The sequence below is a fragment of the Fusarium tjaetaba genome (assembly GCF_013396195.1).
Source record: "Fusarium tjaetaba strain NRRL 66243 chromosome Unknown NRRL66243_c0000233, whole genome shotgun sequence".
In the NCBI taxonomy this organism is placed as follows: domain Eukaryota; kingdom Fungi; phylum Ascomycota; class Sordariomycetes; order Hypocreales; family Nectriaceae; genus Fusarium; species Fusarium tjaetaba.
In genome coordinates, this window is record NW_023501429.1 from 1 (window position 1) to 19,014 (window position 19,014).

General features: G+C 49.6%; 7 protein-coding genes across 7 annotated transcripts; 3 read left to right on the forward strand and 4 right to left on the reverse strand.

Annotated features, from left to right (window-relative positions):
- Nucleotides 1-297: 297 nt before the first annotated feature.
- FTJAE_10095 (latex clearing) lies at nucleotides 298-1,887 on the forward strand (the record flags this gene model as incomplete). Its single annotated transcript, XM_037342902.1, has 3 exons — nucleotides 298-669; nucleotides 720-1,478; nucleotides 1,564-1,887. The coding sequence occupies 3 exons, from the start codon at nucleotides 298-300 to the stop codon at nucleotides 1,885-1,887; spliced, it is 1,455 nt and encodes a 484-aa protein (XP_037202813.1).
- A 370-nt stretch (nucleotides 1,888-2,257) lies between these two features.
- Nucleotides 2,258-3,019, reverse strand: FTJAE_10096 (inhibitor of calcineurin; the record flags this gene model as incomplete). The annotated part of the gene is made up of 1 exon (XM_037342903.1): nucleotides 2,258-3,019. One exon carries the CDS (start codon nucleotides 3,017-3,019, stop codon nucleotides 2,258-2,260), a length of 762 nt encoding a protein of 253 aa, XP_037202814.1.
- Nucleotides 3,020-5,999: 2,980 nt separating this feature from the next.
- On the reverse strand, nucleotides 6,000-7,518 carry FTJAE_10097 (phenylalanyl-tRNA synthetase; the record flags this gene model as incomplete). Its single annotated transcript, XM_037342904.1, has 2 exons — nucleotides 6,000-7,315; nucleotides 7,401-7,518. 2 exons carry the CDS (start codon nucleotides 7,516-7,518, stop codon nucleotides 6,000-6,002), a joined length of 1,434 nt encoding a protein of 477 aa, XP_037202815.1.
- A 904-nt stretch (nucleotides 7,519-8,422) lies between these two features.
- On the forward strand, nucleotides 8,423-9,247 carry FTJAE_10098 (dicarboxylate carrier; the record flags this gene model as incomplete). The annotated part of the gene is made up of 2 exons (XM_037342905.1): nucleotides 8,423-9,117; nucleotides 9,166-9,247. 2 exons carry the CDS (start codon nucleotides 8,423-8,425, stop codon nucleotides 9,245-9,247), a joined length of 777 nt encoding a protein of 258 aa, XP_037202816.1.
- A 389-nt stretch (nucleotides 9,248-9,636) lies between these two features.
- Nucleotides 9,637-10,778, reverse strand: FTJAE_10099 (DNA-directed RNA polymerase II subunit RPB3; the record flags this gene model as incomplete). Its single annotated transcript, XM_037342906.1, has 3 exons — nucleotides 9,637-10,018; nucleotides 10,068-10,636; nucleotides 10,707-10,778. The coding sequence occupies 3 exons, from the start codon at nucleotides 10,776-10,778 to the stop codon at nucleotides 9,637-9,639; spliced, it is 1,023 nt and encodes a 340-aa protein (XP_037202817.1).
- A 386-nt stretch (nucleotides 10,779-11,164) lies between these two features.
- FTJAE_10100 (SOF1) lies at nucleotides 11,165-12,502 on the forward strand (the record flags this gene model as incomplete). The annotated part of the gene is made up of 1 exon (XM_037342909.1): nucleotides 11,165-12,502. One exon carries the CDS (start codon nucleotides 11,165-11,167, stop codon nucleotides 12,500-12,502), a length of 1,338 nt encoding a protein of 445 aa, XP_037202818.1.
- An 852-nt stretch (nucleotides 12,503-13,354) lies between these two features.
- FTJAE_10101 (6-phosphofructo-2-kinase) lies at nucleotides 13,355-15,574 on the reverse strand (the record flags this gene model as incomplete). Its single annotated transcript, XM_037342910.1, has 3 exons — nucleotides 13,355-14,227; nucleotides 14,277-15,159; nucleotides 15,240-15,574. The coding sequence occupies 3 exons, from the start codon at nucleotides 15,572-15,574 to the stop codon at nucleotides 13,355-13,357; spliced, it is 2,091 nt and encodes a 696-aa protein (XP_037202819.1).
- Between the last annotated feature and the right edge of the window lie 3,440 nt (nucleotides 15,575-19,014).

Here is a 19,014-nt window from a genome sequence, read left to right on the forward strand (position 1 = left end):
CAGAAACTATCCCGCATCATGTGCTGCTATTTGTTATATCGTCCTCGTCATGGAAGATTCCCAAGTGTTTTAATAGTATATATCCACGCGGGCACCACTGCCGCCTGTGCAGGAGTACTGTAGAAACCTTTGAAGCATCATCATAAGCTGTGGTGCATAAGTCAAAAGCCCAATTTCGTTAAGAATTGAGAGTAACAACTTGATCTCGTTGCCTATAATCAGATTGAGTATATTCTTGGCTCTTTGTTTATGAAAATCTACTCCAGACTTTGTTTATGATCCGTAACACATCTAACCATGGACTACCGCTACCCATCTAACTTTAAAGACAGCAGAATTATCGGTGGCCATAGATTCAACTGGACTTCTGGACATAAGACCACCGAGGAACTAGACCACTACCTTTATTCATACGACAAGTTGGCCACAGATGCTCTCGATCGGCTAGACCGCATCTCCCCGCCTACGACAAAGGGATGGAAGTGTCCTCATGGTTCCGGCCCGGGCCAGAGAGACATTTACGAACTACTGAAGAAACATGCCAGTTCTGATGAAATACTGGGTCAGTTATGGGAAGAAGTCTCTGCAGTCCCTGAATGGGTTGACTGGGATCAGATTCAGCGTGGACAACAGGTTGTGTATCAGTTCAGTGGACAGATTCTCTTCGGTGTAAGTCATGAAACTTCTATCGATAATTAATTTACTGACTGCTTTACAAGCTCATGTATAAGTCGTTATTGGGCGGAATGGGAGCATATCGAATTGTCGAGACTCTTTCTCGAACTGGCGGTTTCGGCATTAATGTCACTAGGCGTCGACTTCTGGAAACACTCCAGCATTTCATGGAAGTCGTTGACGATCTCGATGCAATAAAGCCCGGAGGGAAAGGCTATGTTTCTTCTGTACGAGTGCGTCTCCTACATGCTTCAGTTCGAAGACGACTCATGCAACTTGAGCATCAGAATCCGGGATACTTCGACATGGAGAAATGGGGAGTTCCTATCAACGACTTGCATACAATCGCCACTATTTCAGCGTATTCCGCTGCTATTGTCTATATGGCTCTTCCGCGTCAGGGTATATACTTATCCGAGCAACAAACTGCAGACTATCTCGCTTTATGGCGTTATGTTGGACATCTGCTTGGAACACCTGTGGACTGGATGGCTACACCACAACAAGCCAAGGCCATGCTGGAGTCGATAGCAGTATCTGAAGTAGCTCCATCAGCGAATTCCCAAATCCTCGCAAACAATATTCTCACAGCGGAAGCTCGAGCTCCGCCACTGAATATGCCACGCCAGGTACTCGCCGCACACGCATACAGACTCAACGGGGATGAATTCGCCAGCGCACTCGGCATCGAAAAGCCTGACTTGCGATCCCGGCTTGTCGTATGGATGCAATGCACAATTCTCTTTTTCATAAGCTATAGCTACCCCTGGATGCCCACTCACATGCAGAAGCGACAAGAACAAGTACGTATTCATCACTCACCCCTCCTCCCCCTATATCCACGGTTAATACGAACCCGAGAACCTTGTGGCTGACGCCGTGTAACAGAGATTCAAAAACTTTGCGTATTTCATGATCCACAATCATAAAGCGGGCGGTCTCGGTGAATCGAGCACTTTTGAGTTCCAGTATCTTCCGCGCCTCGGTATGCTCACTGAACTAGGCGTACGCAAGGACCTTGAGGCAGAAAGGACAACGTCAGCGGACTTCTCCAAGAGTATGACCATCTCGAGGAGGGCAGTGCTCTTAGTCGGCACGATTCTTGGAGCTATTACGGCGGTGAGCCTCGTCAGATTCGTGGGCGTATCGAATATACCGCGCCATTTACTCTCGGCTGTCTTGGCGCAGCAAAGCCTCGTCTGGGCTGATTAGTATTTTGCTTTGATCACTTGCTGGGAAAGGTTGTTAATAAGTCAAATCATTTGAGCGAGGTTGAAAACAATATGTGTGGTATCATTCTGATTTCAGAACTGCTATTAAGCCACTAGCTATTTTGTACAGTTGCGCCAGTAGGTAAAAGCCAACGATATGTGGCACATTTACCGCCATTTCCGTGATAGTAACCCAAAAAGACATATTTTACCAACTCCTACAACACATGCTGAAGAGGATGTAATGCTCCATTGTAACCCTAGGTAGACAGACCGCTCAATCGTACCATCACCGATCCCCAGTTACCGTTATCCGTACCCTTAACGCCAGAGTAATTCACAATATGATTCAAAGGGTTCATGCAACAAGCTTAAGCGTGGTGCATAAGCTCAACAGGAGGTCGGGCAGTGTGTGCCAAGATAGGCTTGGACTGCTCCACAGGGCTGACTTCCTCGGGCTCATCCGTCATGTCGTCGACGATGACGGCAGGCATGGTGCTTGCCGCATCCTCAGGCTTGTAGATGAGAGTAGAAGAGCGCGAGCGTGTTCGGCCAGGCAGCGCAGAGTCGGGAGGAGTGACAGGTGAGTCTTGGTCCTCATCCATAGGTCCAGGGCGGTGGTGCAGCTTAGCAAGCGCATCAGCGAGATCCTCAGCGTGGACCAGCTTGTTGGGCGCATCCTCGAGGCGCATCTCCCAGCCATGGGGAGGGCTAGGTGGTGGCGAGATGAAGAAGAGCTTGCCGGCATCAGGGAGAGCAAGGTGCTCATCGCGCTTATCGACAGGTGTAGGCATGCCAAAGTAGACTCGGCACTGCTGACCCATGATGGCCTCGTTATCCCATACTTGGCGAACGGCGATAGCAGCCTGCTCGTCAAAGAAGGAGACGACGATACGACGGAATGATTTTAGCGGCGCGAAAGCGTGGATGGGTGCGGAGTGGGTGATGAGATCGCGGATAACCTGGAGGTTCTCGGGGAGGAAGATGGCCGGGTCGGTGAGGTTGGTGAAGAGGAGGGTGTTTGAAGGAGGCGTAGGCGGGGTCATGGGTGGGATATTAGAAAGGTCGAGGGTGAGGTTTGAGCGGCGCGAAGCGGAGGAGGTAGATCGGGAGTGTTGCGGTGAGGTCTCCATTTTGAAGGTGGTTGTTGTGTATTAGATGTGGATGTAGAGGTGAGGTTGAAGAGCAGTTATGATAACTGGCTCTGGATGATGTTGGTAGAGATGGAGATGTAAACAGTGCAAGATCTGCGGAGGGTTCCTGTCGATCTGTTGATATTTGAATCGAGTATTGAAATGTTGTTTCTCTAGATTGTTTCTGGGTGTTGCTGAGTTGAGCTGAATGAATAAGACGAAAAAGTGCGAAGGTCGGTGTCTATTATATTTCTATGGTTTTCCACTTTCCAATGGAAGCGCCGCCTCCCGCCTCAGGAACACGACGACAAGTCAACTAAGCCTCCCGGCGGCTGGGGAACTCACTGCTCGCTCTTGTGGGCACGCACGTACATAGCAGAACAGAGCAGAGCCTAACAGGGCTAGCGGACTCACAGGGGGTGTTGTTCATGGAGTTTCGGGGCTGTGCACTGCAAGGTCCCAGTATTTTTGCCTCTTTTGGGCCAGTGAGGCCTTTGACGGCTTTGGCGATGGCGATTCCATTTGGTCCGGGCCAGAACGTTAAGCTTTTTTCCGTCCTGCGATCAGTCAAAACGAGCAAGGTCCTTGTATCCTTTTTTTTCTGTTGAGGAAATTTGTGAGGGCTGTGTTAAGAAATGCCAATGCCATCTCGACTCGTGTATGGTTTGTCTCCATAGAAAAGGTTGTTGTCTAAGGTTGTCTCGCTCCGTCTCGACTAATGATGGTCCTGCGGGCTAGAGACTCATGACTATCAAACAGAACCTGGTTGGCCAAGTTTGCTACCATTCAAGGTATTCCATGTTTGTATGTTTTTAGAATAGGAAGTCGATAATTCCTCGAATCATACTGTCATCCTTGGAAAAGACAAAAATAACGTTTTATGGAAACTGATGAGTTGTCATGTTAATCTATCACAGCCCTTGTACCAGAGGTTGGCTCGTCTGATCGTATGTCTCGAAATGCCATCTTCAAACTCCATCCAAGCCATCTAATGTTTTACCGCTCATGAATCGATCCAACTATGAATTTGACACACCCACCCCCTGGAAACCTGCATGGCGCTACTGCAGTGTATTGCATTTTGACCCCGGACATTCAACCTCGATAGACTTTTTGCCATGAACAGGTGTTACAAGAGATTGCACGACACGAGATCAATATTCATGTGAGTAAAGTACATTTTGCGAATACTATGTCCATCTAAAAGCATGTTGTTCTATTCTCAATCAGTTTGCAATAGCATATGTTCTTAGATATCGATTGAACTGTTAACATGACTCCCTACCTACCTATCTAAACGCGAGGATCCCCCACGGCACATCAGCTGCAGCCAGTCACAGCTCTTAAACACCCGATGACACTTCTCAAAACCTACATCAAAGGCCAAGCCAAGGGGGCTGTGCAAGAGGAGAAACAACAATTTGAATCCCAATCTTTGAGCGAGCTCATTCCTCTTTCGTCCGAGCCTCCCGAACACGATCGAGGTCCTCAAGTGTGATCCTAAGGCCTAAGCCCATACAGCAAAGCCTAGAACGCCTCCTACGAGTATCAATATTCTGTACTGCCTCCAGCTTTGGTCTTGCGGCTATATCTTTTGGCGAGATTGCGGTAAACCTCCGCCCTCTTTACTAGACTGGGGTCGTCCCGAAACCGACGGCATAGACTACCTAGTCCAACCCCATATTCAAGGAATGGCCTCGGGATATGGAGCTCTCTATGCCGAGCGGGGCGCTTCGTTTCGTGGGTGAGGCCTTGGCCAACTCTTGGTGAGACTATCGTCAATATCGTCACTTTTGCCAACTCCTGCCTGCAATGTCTACATTCCGATACGGGAGAAAGAGGCAGCTTGTCGTATTGTCTAGTCACGAGATGCGATTCAATGATGTTCTTGACGACTGTTCTCTGAATCAACTAAACCCTTGCGCCTCAAGCCAACATTAGTCCAGAATATGCCAACATATCGTTGTCTTTAGACTAACAACTCCTCAATTCTGCCAAGCTTTACAATTGTCCCCTGCTTTATCCAGTGACATACAAAATCGAAACCCTTGCAGGGATATTCAGACGGGCAGTTATCTCAACACCAACTAGAGCCAAAAAGTCTTCCTATACCTTCCCGATCTGGAAGTCCGGATATTCACACGATAAAGGACTTTAGGCGAGGTCTGAGGTGACCTTCAAAAGGTCGATTGATCGGTAATACAAGTTGCAATATTCTGTAATAAAGATAACAAGACGATTTCGCGAGGATATCCATGGGATCTCGTTAGAGACGTCGGTTTACTACTCTGTAACTACGGTTCCTGATCTAAAGCTTGGTGGTCGAATCAGATATTTCTCGCAGATATGGCCAGAGTCCAATTGAGAGTCTCGAATCGATAGCCAAGTCCAACACCAATTCCAATACGAGAATCCAGTATTCTCCTGTGTCCTCTGCCCGACACCGAGGAATTCAATAACTCGTCGGCCTCCAAATCCCTAAAGCCCTCCGAAACCAGCAACGCCACAACGCACAAGCCACCCGCCTCATCCCTGTTCTCGATACCGCCCCGCCGGGAGGCAGCTCAGTTCAGCTCATCCATGCAAGGAACCCAGAGCCCGGACCAGACGTGGCTCAGATCAACAATAACGTCACTCGAGCAATGCCATTCATGAATCCTGCAATTTGCAAATAACCACGCTTGATTCGTGGCTTGGCTTATATCGAAATGAAGCCCGTGATCTTCATATGGCGCAGCAGCTGGGCTCGTGATAGTACTGTTTGACGACGTCAGAGGAGAGCTAAGCCCACGAGCATCGGACTTTTCATTGATTCATACCGCGGATACTATACAGATGCGACTAGTCTACAGATTTACAATACAGCCTCATAATTAGCTCAAGGCGATCAAGGGTCCAAGCTGCCATGTCGAGCTGGGCCCATAAGCTCCAGCTTCTCCACACGTTTATTTCAGCTCAGCTACCCTAGCTCTAGCCCAGTCTATCGAAGCTCAACGCCCAGCTCTTTGACCAAAGCTTTGCGCACATCCTCATGGAAAGCAACGGCCTCATCGTTGGTCAGAGTCCGCTCCAAGCTGCGGTAAACAATGCGATACGCCATGCTCTTGCGGCCGGTCTTGGGATGCGTGAACTCATCGATCAGGCGCACATCCTCGACCACGTCACCCGCCACGTTACGGACAATTTCCATAACGTCGTTTTCGTGGAATGTGCCCTTGGTGTTGCCACCTGCTGCTGTCGTGGAGCTAAGCCAGAAGGACACGTCCTTGGGGCAGGGAGGATACTTGGAGAAGGGGACGAAGCGCTTCAGGTTGTCGAGGTTGTCGGTCACGCCCTCGAACTGTGATAGGAAGCGCTTGTCTTTTGACCAGAAGAGGCGAATGTCAGGGATCTTGAAGAGAAGCATGGCAATGCGATCGATACCAATGCCAAAAGCCCAACCCAGTTGGTTAGGCACACCAGCGTTAATGTAGATATCCTGCTTGACCACACCACAGCCCAGGACCTCGAGCCAGTCACCGGCATAGTAAACCTCCAGCTCCCATGAGGGGCTGGTAAAGGGGAAGTAAGCTTCCACCCATCGCATTTGCAGAGGCTCATCCACGAAGTTGGGGTCATCTTTGATGGCGGTAGCCTTGGCCTTGGAGAAGATATCAACGACCATGTTTTCTAATGACCTCTTTAGATGAGCACCGATAGCTTCAGCCTCAGCAGCTGTGTGGTGGGCATCTTGGAGAGGGTTTGTCTCAGGATGCATAGGAGGGTTTGGGTCATCGACCTTGACTCCATGAACGGGCAGCTTCTCAAAGTCCTTCCATACCGCAGCAGCAACATCACCATTGGGGACTTTAGTACGATCCCATGACATTGCACCCTCCATTTGATGGAACACGGGATAGTGACTCCGGTCAATGGCATCTCGTCTGTATACATCGGCAGACACGAGGTACCCCGCGCTCTGGTTAGCTCGGAATGTGTCGGCCTGGTGAGCACTCGTATGTGTTCGCAGTAGTGTTTCGCTATTCAAATAGTATGTATCGGACAGGGCGCGACCGGGATGGTTCGCGGGAAATCCAAGCGAATCGAAGTTCTGGGCTGTCGACACCACAGGGCTGAACTCATTGTGATACTTGAACGTCGGCTCAGGGAAGTTGGCCTGGATAATCTGGCGGGTAATAGACACAGGGTGATCTTTCAAGAGGTGAAGTTTCCTTGTAGTGGCCTCGAGGACATTGTCGGGTACGTTGAACCATTGAGGATCGGTCTTGATGGTCTGGTCGCGGATAGTCACGGAGCCTGGAGTTCCCGTCGGGCGTGCTGCAACAAGGCCGAACAAGTCAGCGAGACGTCCATGCAAGTAATGGACTGGAAGAAGACCGACCCGACGAGTAAGTCCTCACGGCGCAAGCTGTTCGTAGGAGAATAGAGCTCCGGGGAAGCTGGGCAGGTCGTGGGGCAGAAGCCCTCAGGCACCGCATGCCCTGGACGTAGAGTCTCATTCTGAAGACTTGTGAAGCTCGACAATTACATTACAGGCCGAACGGGCCACGCAATAGACGCCACTGGCTGATTGCTTTATCGCAAATTGAATACTCGAACGCCGANNCTGCAAAAATGTTCGGCGTTCGGCCTTACAGCTCCTCCGGATATAACTAATCCAATGCAGTTCACTCACGATTAACTTCAACTTCAGTCCTTCTCCAACGGCCTCGCATAGAGATAGCATTGCAATCTAGCGCTATCCTTGCATCGCTTCGGCGACTTGACAGCCGATCCCGCTCCGATTGTCCGGTTACAGTAGCTAAACACCGGGCCAATTGATAACTTTCCGCGATGTCGGTAGCAACAGCTGAGGCTCATGCACTTAAAAAAAGCGAACCCTTGCTGTAGTAGTAATCATAACTAACCGACCTTTTTCTTTTTTCACCTTCCCACATCATCCACTTCCATTCTTATCTCAACTTGGCTCAACTTAACTTACAAGTCAAGTCAAAGTCAAGTTATGGAACCTTCAGTTGATCGACATTGAGCAGCTTAACTTTAGATAGTCTAAGCTAAACTCGTCCTTTTTTCCAGTATTTTGCTTTGGCTTGTGAAACTAAAAAAAACCAACCCACGTCATGGCTACCAGCCAGGAAGCAATGAGCAAATCGACGGAGATGGCGCCTGTAAAGACAGGAAAGGCGACGGCTGATGCGAAGAAGACGACGATAAGATATCCCTTTTGGTTTGGCGGAAGTGCCAGTAGCATGGCAGCTTGCGTTACACATCCTTTGGATCTTGGTGCGTTTTACGATCTCAAGATATGACGAAATTCAGCTAACATTGAACAGTCAAGGTAACTCTTCACAACTTCTCGTGACCGTATGACAAACTCTTACTCTCTTCTAGGTTCGTCTTCAAATGCGCACAGGCAATGCGCCCAAGAACATGGTCGGCACGTTCGTCCACATTCTTCGTCACGATGGTCCTCTCGGTCTTTACAGCGGTATATCCGCCTCTCTCCTGCGCCAGATGACATATTCAACCGTGCGATTTGGCGTCTACGAAGAGGTCAAGACACGTCTTACACGCCGTAACGAAGGTCGCGATCCATCTTTCATGACACTCGTTGCCCTAGCCGCTGGATCTGGTTTCGTAGGAGGCATTGCTGGAAACTTTGCCGATGTTCTCAACGTGCGCATGCAACACGATGCTGCGCTTCCTCCTGCTGAGCGCCGAAACTACCGTCATGCTTTTGACGGTATGGTCCGTATGGCGCGTGAGGAGGGGCCTAAAAGTATGTTCCGTGGATGGTTGCCCAACAGTGGTCGTGCCATGTTCATGACTGCTGGCCAGCTTGCCAGCTACGATGTCTCAAAGAGTCTGCTTCTTCAGTATACGCCCATGGAGGACAACCTCAAGACTCACTTTACTTCTTCGTTCATCGCTGGTTTGGTCGCTGCTACTGTAACAAGCCCTATCGACGTCATCAAGACTCGTGTTATGTCTTCAGCATATGATCACAACATCTTGCACCTGATTCGCGACATTCACCGAACTGACGGTCTTATGTGGATGTTCAAGGGCTGGGTTCCCAGCTTCCTCCGACTCGGACCGTACGTACCTCCTTTCTCTGTGTCGAATCCCACCTAACGCTTTCGCAGACAAACTATCTGTACATTTGTCTTCCTAGAGATGCACCGAAAGACCTACCGCAAGCTTAAGGGCTCGGATACTAACCTGTAGACTTGACATGACATGATAGACCAAGAAGATGGGCATGCTTTGGCGTTTTCGTTTTGTCGTTTCGTCACTTCAGAGCGGTGATCATCCTGTTGGCGTTACTGCTTTGTTACTCAAGATCCTTTGCACGAGCTTTTTGTGTAGGAACCTGGTTTGTAAAACATACTCAACATAGAGGAGGATAAGGATGGGTATAGAAATTAGCATTGTCGCTCAGAGCACTAAAATGTATACGTCGTGCCATGATTTGTCTCCTGAAAAAAAAGATCCCATTCTAAGTCCGTGCTATGCTTTTTTTTCGAGACTGTTACTAGTTTCCAGATCACCCCCTGTTTATACCTCCAAACCTTTCTTGATTACGAATTGCATAACCCATCAAACGCCCCTGGTCCTTACTGCCAAGAAGATCCTCCATACGGTGTTGTTCCGTAGGCTGTCATGCCACCTCCGTACGCCGTCTGGCCACCACCACCGCCGTAAGGCGTAGTGTACCCTCCGTCCTGCCAAGGTGTGGTACCGCCGTCCATGTTCATATCGGGACTTCGAGGACCATCAAACTCAGCTTCGTCACCGCCATACTTCCGAGGGTCTAGGCCCTTGAGAAGACCACCGATCTTTTGTTGCAAAACTCTAATACCGTTTTGCACGATTTGGTCAGGTTCCATGCTCCCTGACGTTTCAACCTCGAAGTAGAACCTGTTTGGAACTGCATCGTAGTCGAAAGGTTCGCCTTCTTGAGGAGGCTCTTCCCACTCAGCATATTTGCTCTTGGGCCTGGAGTACGACGTTAGCCATAACCTCAACACTTATTCATAGAACTCACCATTCAACAGCAGGGTCTGTGTCGTTTTCGAACCACCAGTCAATGTGGTGGAGCTTGTTATGAGGATCATACTCAAAGCCGACTGCAGATGTAGGCATCCACTTGGCGTGCTCCTTTGCGATTCCCTTCTTGGCAATGCAGCTTATTTTCAACTCTTGGCCCTTGCGCAGCTTCGCGATCAAGCAGCCGTAACCCTCTGGATCTGTGATCACGGGGCTTCCCACTCCATTCATATGACGACCATCCACCACCAGATCCCGCGCATACACCTTCATAATCTCGTCGGACGTGCACTTCGCGTGCAGTGTCAAAGTGACGCTGCATTGTTCGCAGTACTGCTCGCAGTCGCAGTCTCGTGAGTAGTTGAGCTCGTCGACTCCTTTTGAGTCGAGAGGAATCAGACCCAGGCGATGGGCGATGAACTCGTCGGCCAGCACGGAGCTGTTTGTCTCGATCTCGACCAGGTCAATGGCGATCGTGGGCACTTCTGCCTGGATGATTCGCCGCACGGCATTGGCGAAAGCAAGGTTCGTCTTTGATAGCTCGAAATCGACGTGGGTGTGGTCGGCCTGAGTCGCATCAAATCACATCAGTTGAGTGTCCCCCGAAAGAAAAAAGGGTTCGGGAGCCTCCTCGTACCGCAGAGATCTTCACTTGGGGCTGCTCTGGCTCCCCATCCATCACCATCGGGTCGTAATCCATTCCGTCCATATTTGCAAGCGTTGCGCGCCTGAAAGAATCAACTAGCAAAGTGCGCGCAGTATCGCGAGTAGCAAAAACCGTTATTGAAAGGTCGATGTGCGGGAAGGAAAAGGATTGGAGACTGCGGGGATCCAAAGGTGAAGGCGTAAATGGAATAAAGAGGGTGAGTTTTCGCAACAATGCGAACTGAGGCCCTGACTTTAGACGTGCATATGCGACTTGCTGGTGTACCTGGCTCGTGCCCGGAACATTAGTAATCCCGTTCTTATCGTCCCATTTGACAGGGGTGCTTCAGCGATAACAGAAAAAAATATCCATTGCTTCAGTCCCCGCCAAAATTACCAGCCTCGAGAACAGCTACTGTCAATAAATTCAACTCTACAGGGCCATTCGACATGAAGATCAAGGCCCTCAGCCGCCCCGTGTCGGCTCAACAAGCAGCCGGCTCAGATGTTACGAAGCAACCACGAAACCTCGATTCCGCCCTCCATCCTTTTGAGCGCGCACGCGAGTACCAGCGAGCCCTCAATGCCGTCAAGCTCGAGCGAATGCATGCGCAGCCTTTTGTAGGCCAGCTGGGACGAGGCCATGTGGACGGTGTCTATTCTATCGCCAAGGATCCCAACTCTCTTGAGCACTTTGCAAGTGGTAGTGGTGACGGTGTGGTCAAGGTTTGGGACCTAGCCGATAGAGACGAGATATGGCATGCGACAGCTCATGAGAATATCGTCAAGGGTCTAGAATGGACCCGCGATCAAAAGCTCTTGACTTGTGCAGCCGATAAAACGATCAAGCTGTTTGACCCTTATAACACACCTAGCGAAGCGGCTCCTATATCATCATGGCTTGGAAACGGTGCCTTTACCAGCTTGTCGCACCATCGCTCCAAGAACTCGTTTGCTGCTGCTTCCAGTGTGATCAACATTTACGATCTCGAACGTCACACCGCTGCGCCTGAAATTCTCAAGTGGCCTACATCTATCGACACCATCACCGACGTTGCCTTCAACTACGTCGAGACCTCGATCTTGGGATCATGCTCTAACGACCGCTCCATCGTCATTTACGACCTCCGCACATCTACACCTGTCACAAAGACCGTCCTCAAGTTCGCCAGCAACCGCCTGTCTTGGTCCCCTATGGAGGCTTTCAACCTGGCTGCTGCTTCTGAAGACCACAACATCTACCTCTTCGACATGCGCAAGTTTGACCGTGCTCTCAACGTTCTCAAGGATCACGTCGCCGCCGTTATGGATGTCGAGTGGTCTCCCACAGGTGAAGAGCTTGTATCCGCATCTTGGGACCGAACAGTTCGTCTCTGGAACCGGGACCGCGGTCACTCGCGAGATATCTACCACACCAAGCGCATGCAGCGTGTTACAGCAGCAAGCTGGACCCCTGATGCGCGATACATTCTCTCTGGATCTGACGATGGTAACGTTCGACTCTGGCGCGCTAACGCCTCTCGTCGCGAAGGCGTCAAGTCTGCTCGTCAACGACAAGCCCTGGAGTACAATGAAGCTCTTATCGAGCGTTACCAGCACATGCCTGAAGTTCGCCGCATTCACCGTCACCGTCATGTGCCTAAGGTCCTCAAGAAGGCCGGTGAGATTAAGGCTGAGGAACTTAAGAGCATTAAGCGCCGTGAGGAGAATGAGCGTCGCCATACTAAGAAGCAATTCGAGAGACGCAGGGGAGAGAGAGAAAAGATGATTCTGGCGAGAGAGAAGTAAGGGGAGTGCAAAAAGTTTTGCACTACGGCTGCAGCAATGAGAAAAGTTCAGTGGGATTACAAAGGCACGGAAGGGCATTGCAAGGCGTTCGGGTCGTCTATTCATGGGTAATCTAGATGACTTTATTGAAGAATATACCATTCGTATTCATAGACAAACCTCAGTGCAAGATGCCAGACGTTTGACTTCGATTTGATTAAGCCAGACATCAAGTAGGCAACAGACTAGAGGAATATACATGTGTAAACGTGTGTTTCTTGTAACTATCAGATCTAGACAGTAAAAGATCCCTTTCGAACAAGCACTCAAAGCTTTAAAGTTTCCCATGAGCGGCATATCCGTTGGCGTGAGCGTCGTGCTGCGTATCTATCCATCCCATTCCAAATCCCATCTAAGAATCTCTCTTCATTTCTTCTTTGCCTGCGGCAAGGAGACAATAGGGATAAAACACAACACGTAACACCGTAGGCCGAGACCGATACCTTTCAAACATAAGCTGGTACATGACTCGACCAGAACCGCCCAAATCCATACAGTCTCGATCATCTGAGTATGAGGAGAAACCTTACTCCCAAAACGCCTAAATGAAATAACCGATGCGAATAATTGCGTCGCAACATCGGAGGTATCTCTCTTTATCAATTGAACGGAAAACGCCAGCCCTTCCTTTGTTATTTTGTGTATGATGCCATTCCGTTCCATTGATAGTGTGGAAAGTCCCTCTTTTTGCGCGTCATTCGTATAATATCATGCCCCGCTATAACGCCAAATGAAAAAAAATGTACATGGAGGAACTGTCAAATCGTAGTATAATGTACAAGCCGGATGGTTCCGGCAAACAGCCGGAAACGATTAATGCTGCGGCTTGATGATGCTGTTGCGGGCCGTCTTTGTAGGCTTGTAGTTGGGGAGCTCGTCAAACCAGCCCTGGTCTTCGTTGTATCGGTAAGCATGGAAGTCAAGCCCGTAAGGCTTGGGCTCAATAGAGTAGAGCATGCCAAGGGGAATGTCCATGTCTGTGATGTCCGCCAGGGACAGGTCCATGAAATAGGCCATCAGGACTCTACACACAGAGCGATGTCCAATGATAAGAAGGTGGTCTTCAATACGCTCAACCTCTCGAACCATGTCGCGCAGACGGCTCACAACCTGCAGATAACCTTCACCGCCGACTCCAGGATAAATGTAGTTGAGCTTGTCCTGTGCTCGCTTGGCGAATTCCTCGGGCTCCTTCTTTGCGATTTCGGCATATGTCATACCTTCGAACTGGCCCGAGTTCATTTCGTTGAGCATTTCCCAGTTCTTCACATCGTAATCATCGTCGGCCTCGAAATACTCAGCTGTGTCCACGCTGCGATCGAGCATCGAAGTCCAGACACAAAAGTTCTTGTCCTCGATCTCCCGGTACATCTCAGGGTAGGGAGGTGTGTTATCACCAGGTACGGGAGGGAAAGTGGCCTGAGCTTTCTTGCTCTTCTGTTCAATAAGCCAGTGCTTGCGCTGGTAAGTGATGAAGTTGTGAAGAGCTTGGCCGTAGCAATGGCCGCGCTCGGTAAGTGGTGAGTTTCCACCCAATCTTCCAAGCTCGTTATCGACACTTTGGCCATGTCGGGTAATCCAGATCTGTCGAGGGGCAAGATTGAAGCTAGCGAGGTAAGTGCTAATACCACTGCTGAGGAAACCCTTGAGACGGTGTTGGATCAGTTTTCGACCAACATCAACCATCTATAATTTAGTCAGCTACTGACGGTCAAAATCATGGCAATCCACAAACCTGAATGTATTGCAAGTCGTGCTTTTCCTCATATTCGCCAAGAGGAACATACGCACTCTCGTATGCAGCGACTCGCTTCTTGAAATCTTCCAGTGATTTCTGAGGATCCTTGTCACGATAGTCAGGACCAGACAGTTTCAGACGCATGTTCGCCTCGAGGAGAGTAGGGTCTTGACAGATACTCTCAATGAAAAGAATACCCAGCTTAGGTTCCCTCTGCTTGATGCGGTTGGTGATGTTCTTTCTTCGCTCGATAGTGCTGTTCGTAGCATCAAGAATGCCGACAGCGCCACCTCCATCGAGAAGGTAGTCCAGCAGCTCATCCAAAGTATCCATAGCACACTGCTCACGCATGGCCGCGGCAGTTTGGTTCTTGGGATCAAAGAATGTAGCGGATTGATCCACCTCGGATTGGGCGGCATCGTTCAAATCAAGCTTCTCTGGCTCAGCCTGCTCAGGACCAAACGGTGCCGGGTTACCATTTAGCAAAATGGAAGCCGCATGCACAGGAGGATCCATGTGTTCCGGCTCAGGCTGCAACTTTGGGTGGACAGAAACTCTGCGCCCGGCAGCTACACGTCTTCGGTTTCCGACATTGAAGATGCGAGAATCATGCTGCTGCCAAGAAAGATACCTTTGAAGCTTCTTGGTGATGTAAGACTTTCCTCGGGCCGGCAAGCCAACCATGACAATAACAAGCTTTGCGGCAACATCACGAGAAGGAATTCTTCCATCAGGCGAGACTCTTGACCGGGTCATGCCCGGGATGTTGAGCGTTGTCGCATGTGGCCGGACTCGTGGTGTTTGATGTCCAGAATTCTGTCGTAGCGGGGGACTATTTCCATACGTCAATTGAGGGGCTCTGAAAGCGGGATCGCCAGTACTAAAAGGGCCGAAGGTGGTGGATATGTGGTTCGCGACCCCCAACTGTGGGAAAAATCAGAGAAAAATGACGGCACTTACATGCGTGGCGAGCTCGGCGCTGTTGAAGTGACGCTTCGCGCATATGTGGGGGTTTCGGTCAAATCGTTTAGCGATCGCAGCGCCACAGCCAACGAGGAAGGTGCATTTGCTGGAGGAGGAAGATGGTCATGGTCACCATCTGCTGGTGGAGGAAGAACCGCGTAGTTATTTGGATTGTTTGGATTCGAGGAAGGATCTGAAGTTGGGTTTGACGTCGGATTCGAGTTAGGATTTGATGTAGGTGGTAGAGAATCTGAGGATGTCTGTTGCGCCGCAGACGAATGTTGCGCTGGGAGCGCTGGCGAAGGAGGTGATGCACCGAGAAGGTTATGCATTACAGATTTTAACAGTCCGGACTGTTTTGATTGTCGGCGACCTGCGTCTAAATTTTAGATACGTTGATGGTTGTTTGTTTGGTGTCTTGGAGTGCTAGGTGCGATCGCGTAGGTATAAGGGGCTCAAGTTATGATAAACAGAATTGGAACAATTTGATTTGATCAAAAACAACAACAAGGTAGCAATGGATGTCGAAGATCTTTTGGAGATTCAGAATTTGAGTGAGGAGAAGAAAGGCAACAAGAAAGATAGGATGTGTAGCAGCAGTTGAATGGCTAATAAAGCATGAGAGATTGGTAGGGCAAATACGTAGTCATTGTTGGAAGAAGCTGTTAAGAAACAAGGCAAGGACAAGGAAACTACGGCCATGTACGTACCTGCAGGGGCCACCGGAATCGCTGAAGGCATCTGAATAACGAGGGAGACTGAACTCCAAATCGAGCAATTGACGACAGGCTCTGACTCTTCAAGCAACACGTCGACCAATAAACAATGGAAATCGCCCCAGCGAGGCCTGGCGTAGTGGTCCACAGGGGCTCCTCAGTGGACTTTGGTGTGTGTTTCCTTTGAGGGAGGGGTCCCTCTTCCTCCGCTGTTGATGTACCTTTTAGTGGCGTCAATCTGTCGGGGTGCTCGGGGCGTCCACTAGCTTCGCTGTCTTGACCTTTGACCGGAGGTGAGTCTGAGTCGAGTCGAGTCGAGTCTTGGGGAGGTGAGGTGAACTGAGAGGATGGATGGTAGGTAGAGTTGGAGGGGCCTCCACCAGGTCGCAAGCAGCCCAGTCCCAGTGCAGTTGGAGGCTGACTTGGAGGTCTTGGGGGTGTCGTCGTTGGTGGGCTCGGTGGTGCCGTGCCGCGACTAGCAGTGGGGAAGAATGCAGGACCCTAAAAAGTTGCGGTAGTGGCGCTGGCTGTTGCTTGCTGGCTTCTTCACAGGCTTAGCCTAAGCTGATGTCGTCCAGGTTCAGGTAAGGTTGGCTTGGAGTGAGAGTGGAGGGTCGAGGGTCTAATCCCGCGGGAACTTGTTGAATCGATGGATGCTGGCTGGGTGGATGGTTTGTTTTTGTAAGAGCCCAGGCCCTGATGGGATAAAATGAAGTTGAGGTCTGGCTTGATAGAGATCTTTCCTTTTTTGGAGTTGTTGAGTTTGAGCCCTTGCCCTACTGTTTTTTTCCAGTCTCTTGGTGTTTGGTGTCAATGAGTCGATAAACTCCGTGTGTTGTAACGTTCTGTGTTGTTATTGTGCTGTGCTGTGCTGTGCTGTATGCCTCGTCTTCCTATAATCTGAGCTGAGGCTTGTTGCTTCGTGTGCTTGGCGCAGTCGGTTTTTTTCCTGTCTTTTTGCTGGTTGTGTCTGTCTGTTATACGTCACCCAGAATAGGCTGTGCCCATTAGAGGGTCTGCAGATCGAAACGCAGCAGGTTGCAATTATTATACTGGTAGCCTCGAAATGTGTTGCTTGGGTATTTCGGTTGCCCTGACTAGGGTTGCTGGTACGCTTGAAAGAATATCAGGAGAGCAGCCAGGCAATGTGAGGTGATGTGAGCCCAGGTGGTTGAGGGCCCGTGTCGGTGGTTTTATTAACGGACGGGCGAGAAGCTGGAGCCCCGAGTAAATGGCCGCAGAGTCGAGTCAAAAGTCAAACCCCCCAGATGCCCAGACAGGCACTTCAGGCTTGGAGCTAACGAAGTGTGCGGGAAAATCCATTACTACTGTACCGCAATGGAAATTTCAGGGCCAATAATAAGGTCAATTGTTAGAAACTGTATGTACCTATGGTGAAAGCTTGAAAGGTCAGTCAAGTCAAGGTGTGTCTGCTGGCCTAGGGATAGTGGCTCGTGAGACTCGTCGCCCTTGGGTGGCGCTGCATTGCATTGGATCGATCCCTCGGTCTTGTTTGTACCGACTTACATCTTACATCATTGCACTTTTTCAACCAACCAGCCAACCTCAGCTGTGCATCCTACACACCAACTGGCTTTCAGGTACAGCATGCCCTGCGACTTTGCATCAAGATCCCAAGTCACTTCCACCCCCTTTTGGGTTTGTATACGGAAGCACGTTCCAGGCAGGCAACAGGTATAGGCTCATTCTCAACAATATGGTCTGGTTGAGGCACTGTATGTGCATCTTAAATGAAATAACATGTCCCAGGACCCGAGATCCCTGAGCATATGTACCGCCCAGCTGGGCCGCCTTTTCCTTTAGTTCAACACCTGCCAGCTCCTTCAATTAATCGTGTACCGAGAATCCCGCCATATAACAATCTAGTATGGCATGTCGTGGTCTTGCGTGTCCAGGACAAGGATGTTCAGATCTATGACATCTGGCGGTATCACAAATCCGAGATATGCTGCATATATTTTCAATGCACCTCTCGGGTTCGTCCCCTTGGAGTACATCTAGCGGCTGAGTTTCAAGGACTTCGGATTCACGACTCCGTGGCCATTTTTGGCTCCTTTTGTTAACTCTACCTATACAAGATTCCAGTGAGGATGCTTTTTACAAGCCCCCAAATTCCGCCAAGCTTTTTGGCTTTAAATGGTTCACCAGAGCCTTTGAGACACGGAACGGTGGCGGTTGACCCTTGCTGGGACACTCGCACCAATGAATCTCTAACTCACCGAGCTTGGTCACTGGTTCGCTTGTGTCTTGTTGTGCTGGCACTTGTCTCTCTTGAAGCTGTTGAGGGCTGGAAGGGATAAAGCTTTGGATTAGTCGTCATAGGTCTCATCTGTGTTACAAAGCTGGGCTCTGAAGATGACATGCGCGTCAGTTGACAGCCCAGTCCATCCTGGTAGAATACTGTATGCTCTGAATTTTGAGCATGTATCACAATTCTCAAGTAAATATTAATGTTTGTTTTTAACTGTTTATCATAACTGTAAATGACACCCGTTAAAGTGTTTATTTTGCAGCCAAAACTTTGCTTGAGTTATACGACAAGTTTATTTCATATAACCTGTCGTTTCTCATGATAGACTTCTCTTGCAGAAAATTAGAGCTCCAAGTCCTCCGTAGCTTGGGTCTCTTTCATCCTTGGATGCTTTCCACCCTTGCAAGCCACACAAACACGTTAACTCTGTCTAGCAGTCAACTTGTTCTAGTCTGAGTATCAAGATCATCACTGTCAGAGCGGAAACGAATCTTGAAGGCCTGTTACAATGAAATTGTGATTTTCAAGCTTAATTTTCATGTCTCTCATGTCGAAAAATGTGCACTTAATCCGGCGGTACTTTAAACCCCCGAACCTCTGTTCGCAGCTACTATGCATGGCACCCCTACCAAGCATACGCCGTCTTAGACCACATCAAGTCAAGCTCCAATAGTCCTTTCTCACTCAAAGAAACAGACGCCGCGCTACTGCAGTCCAAGACCTTCTTCTCCAGCGCTGGAAGCTCCTACAAGGTATAAGATCCTTGCTTCCTTTCACCTCAACC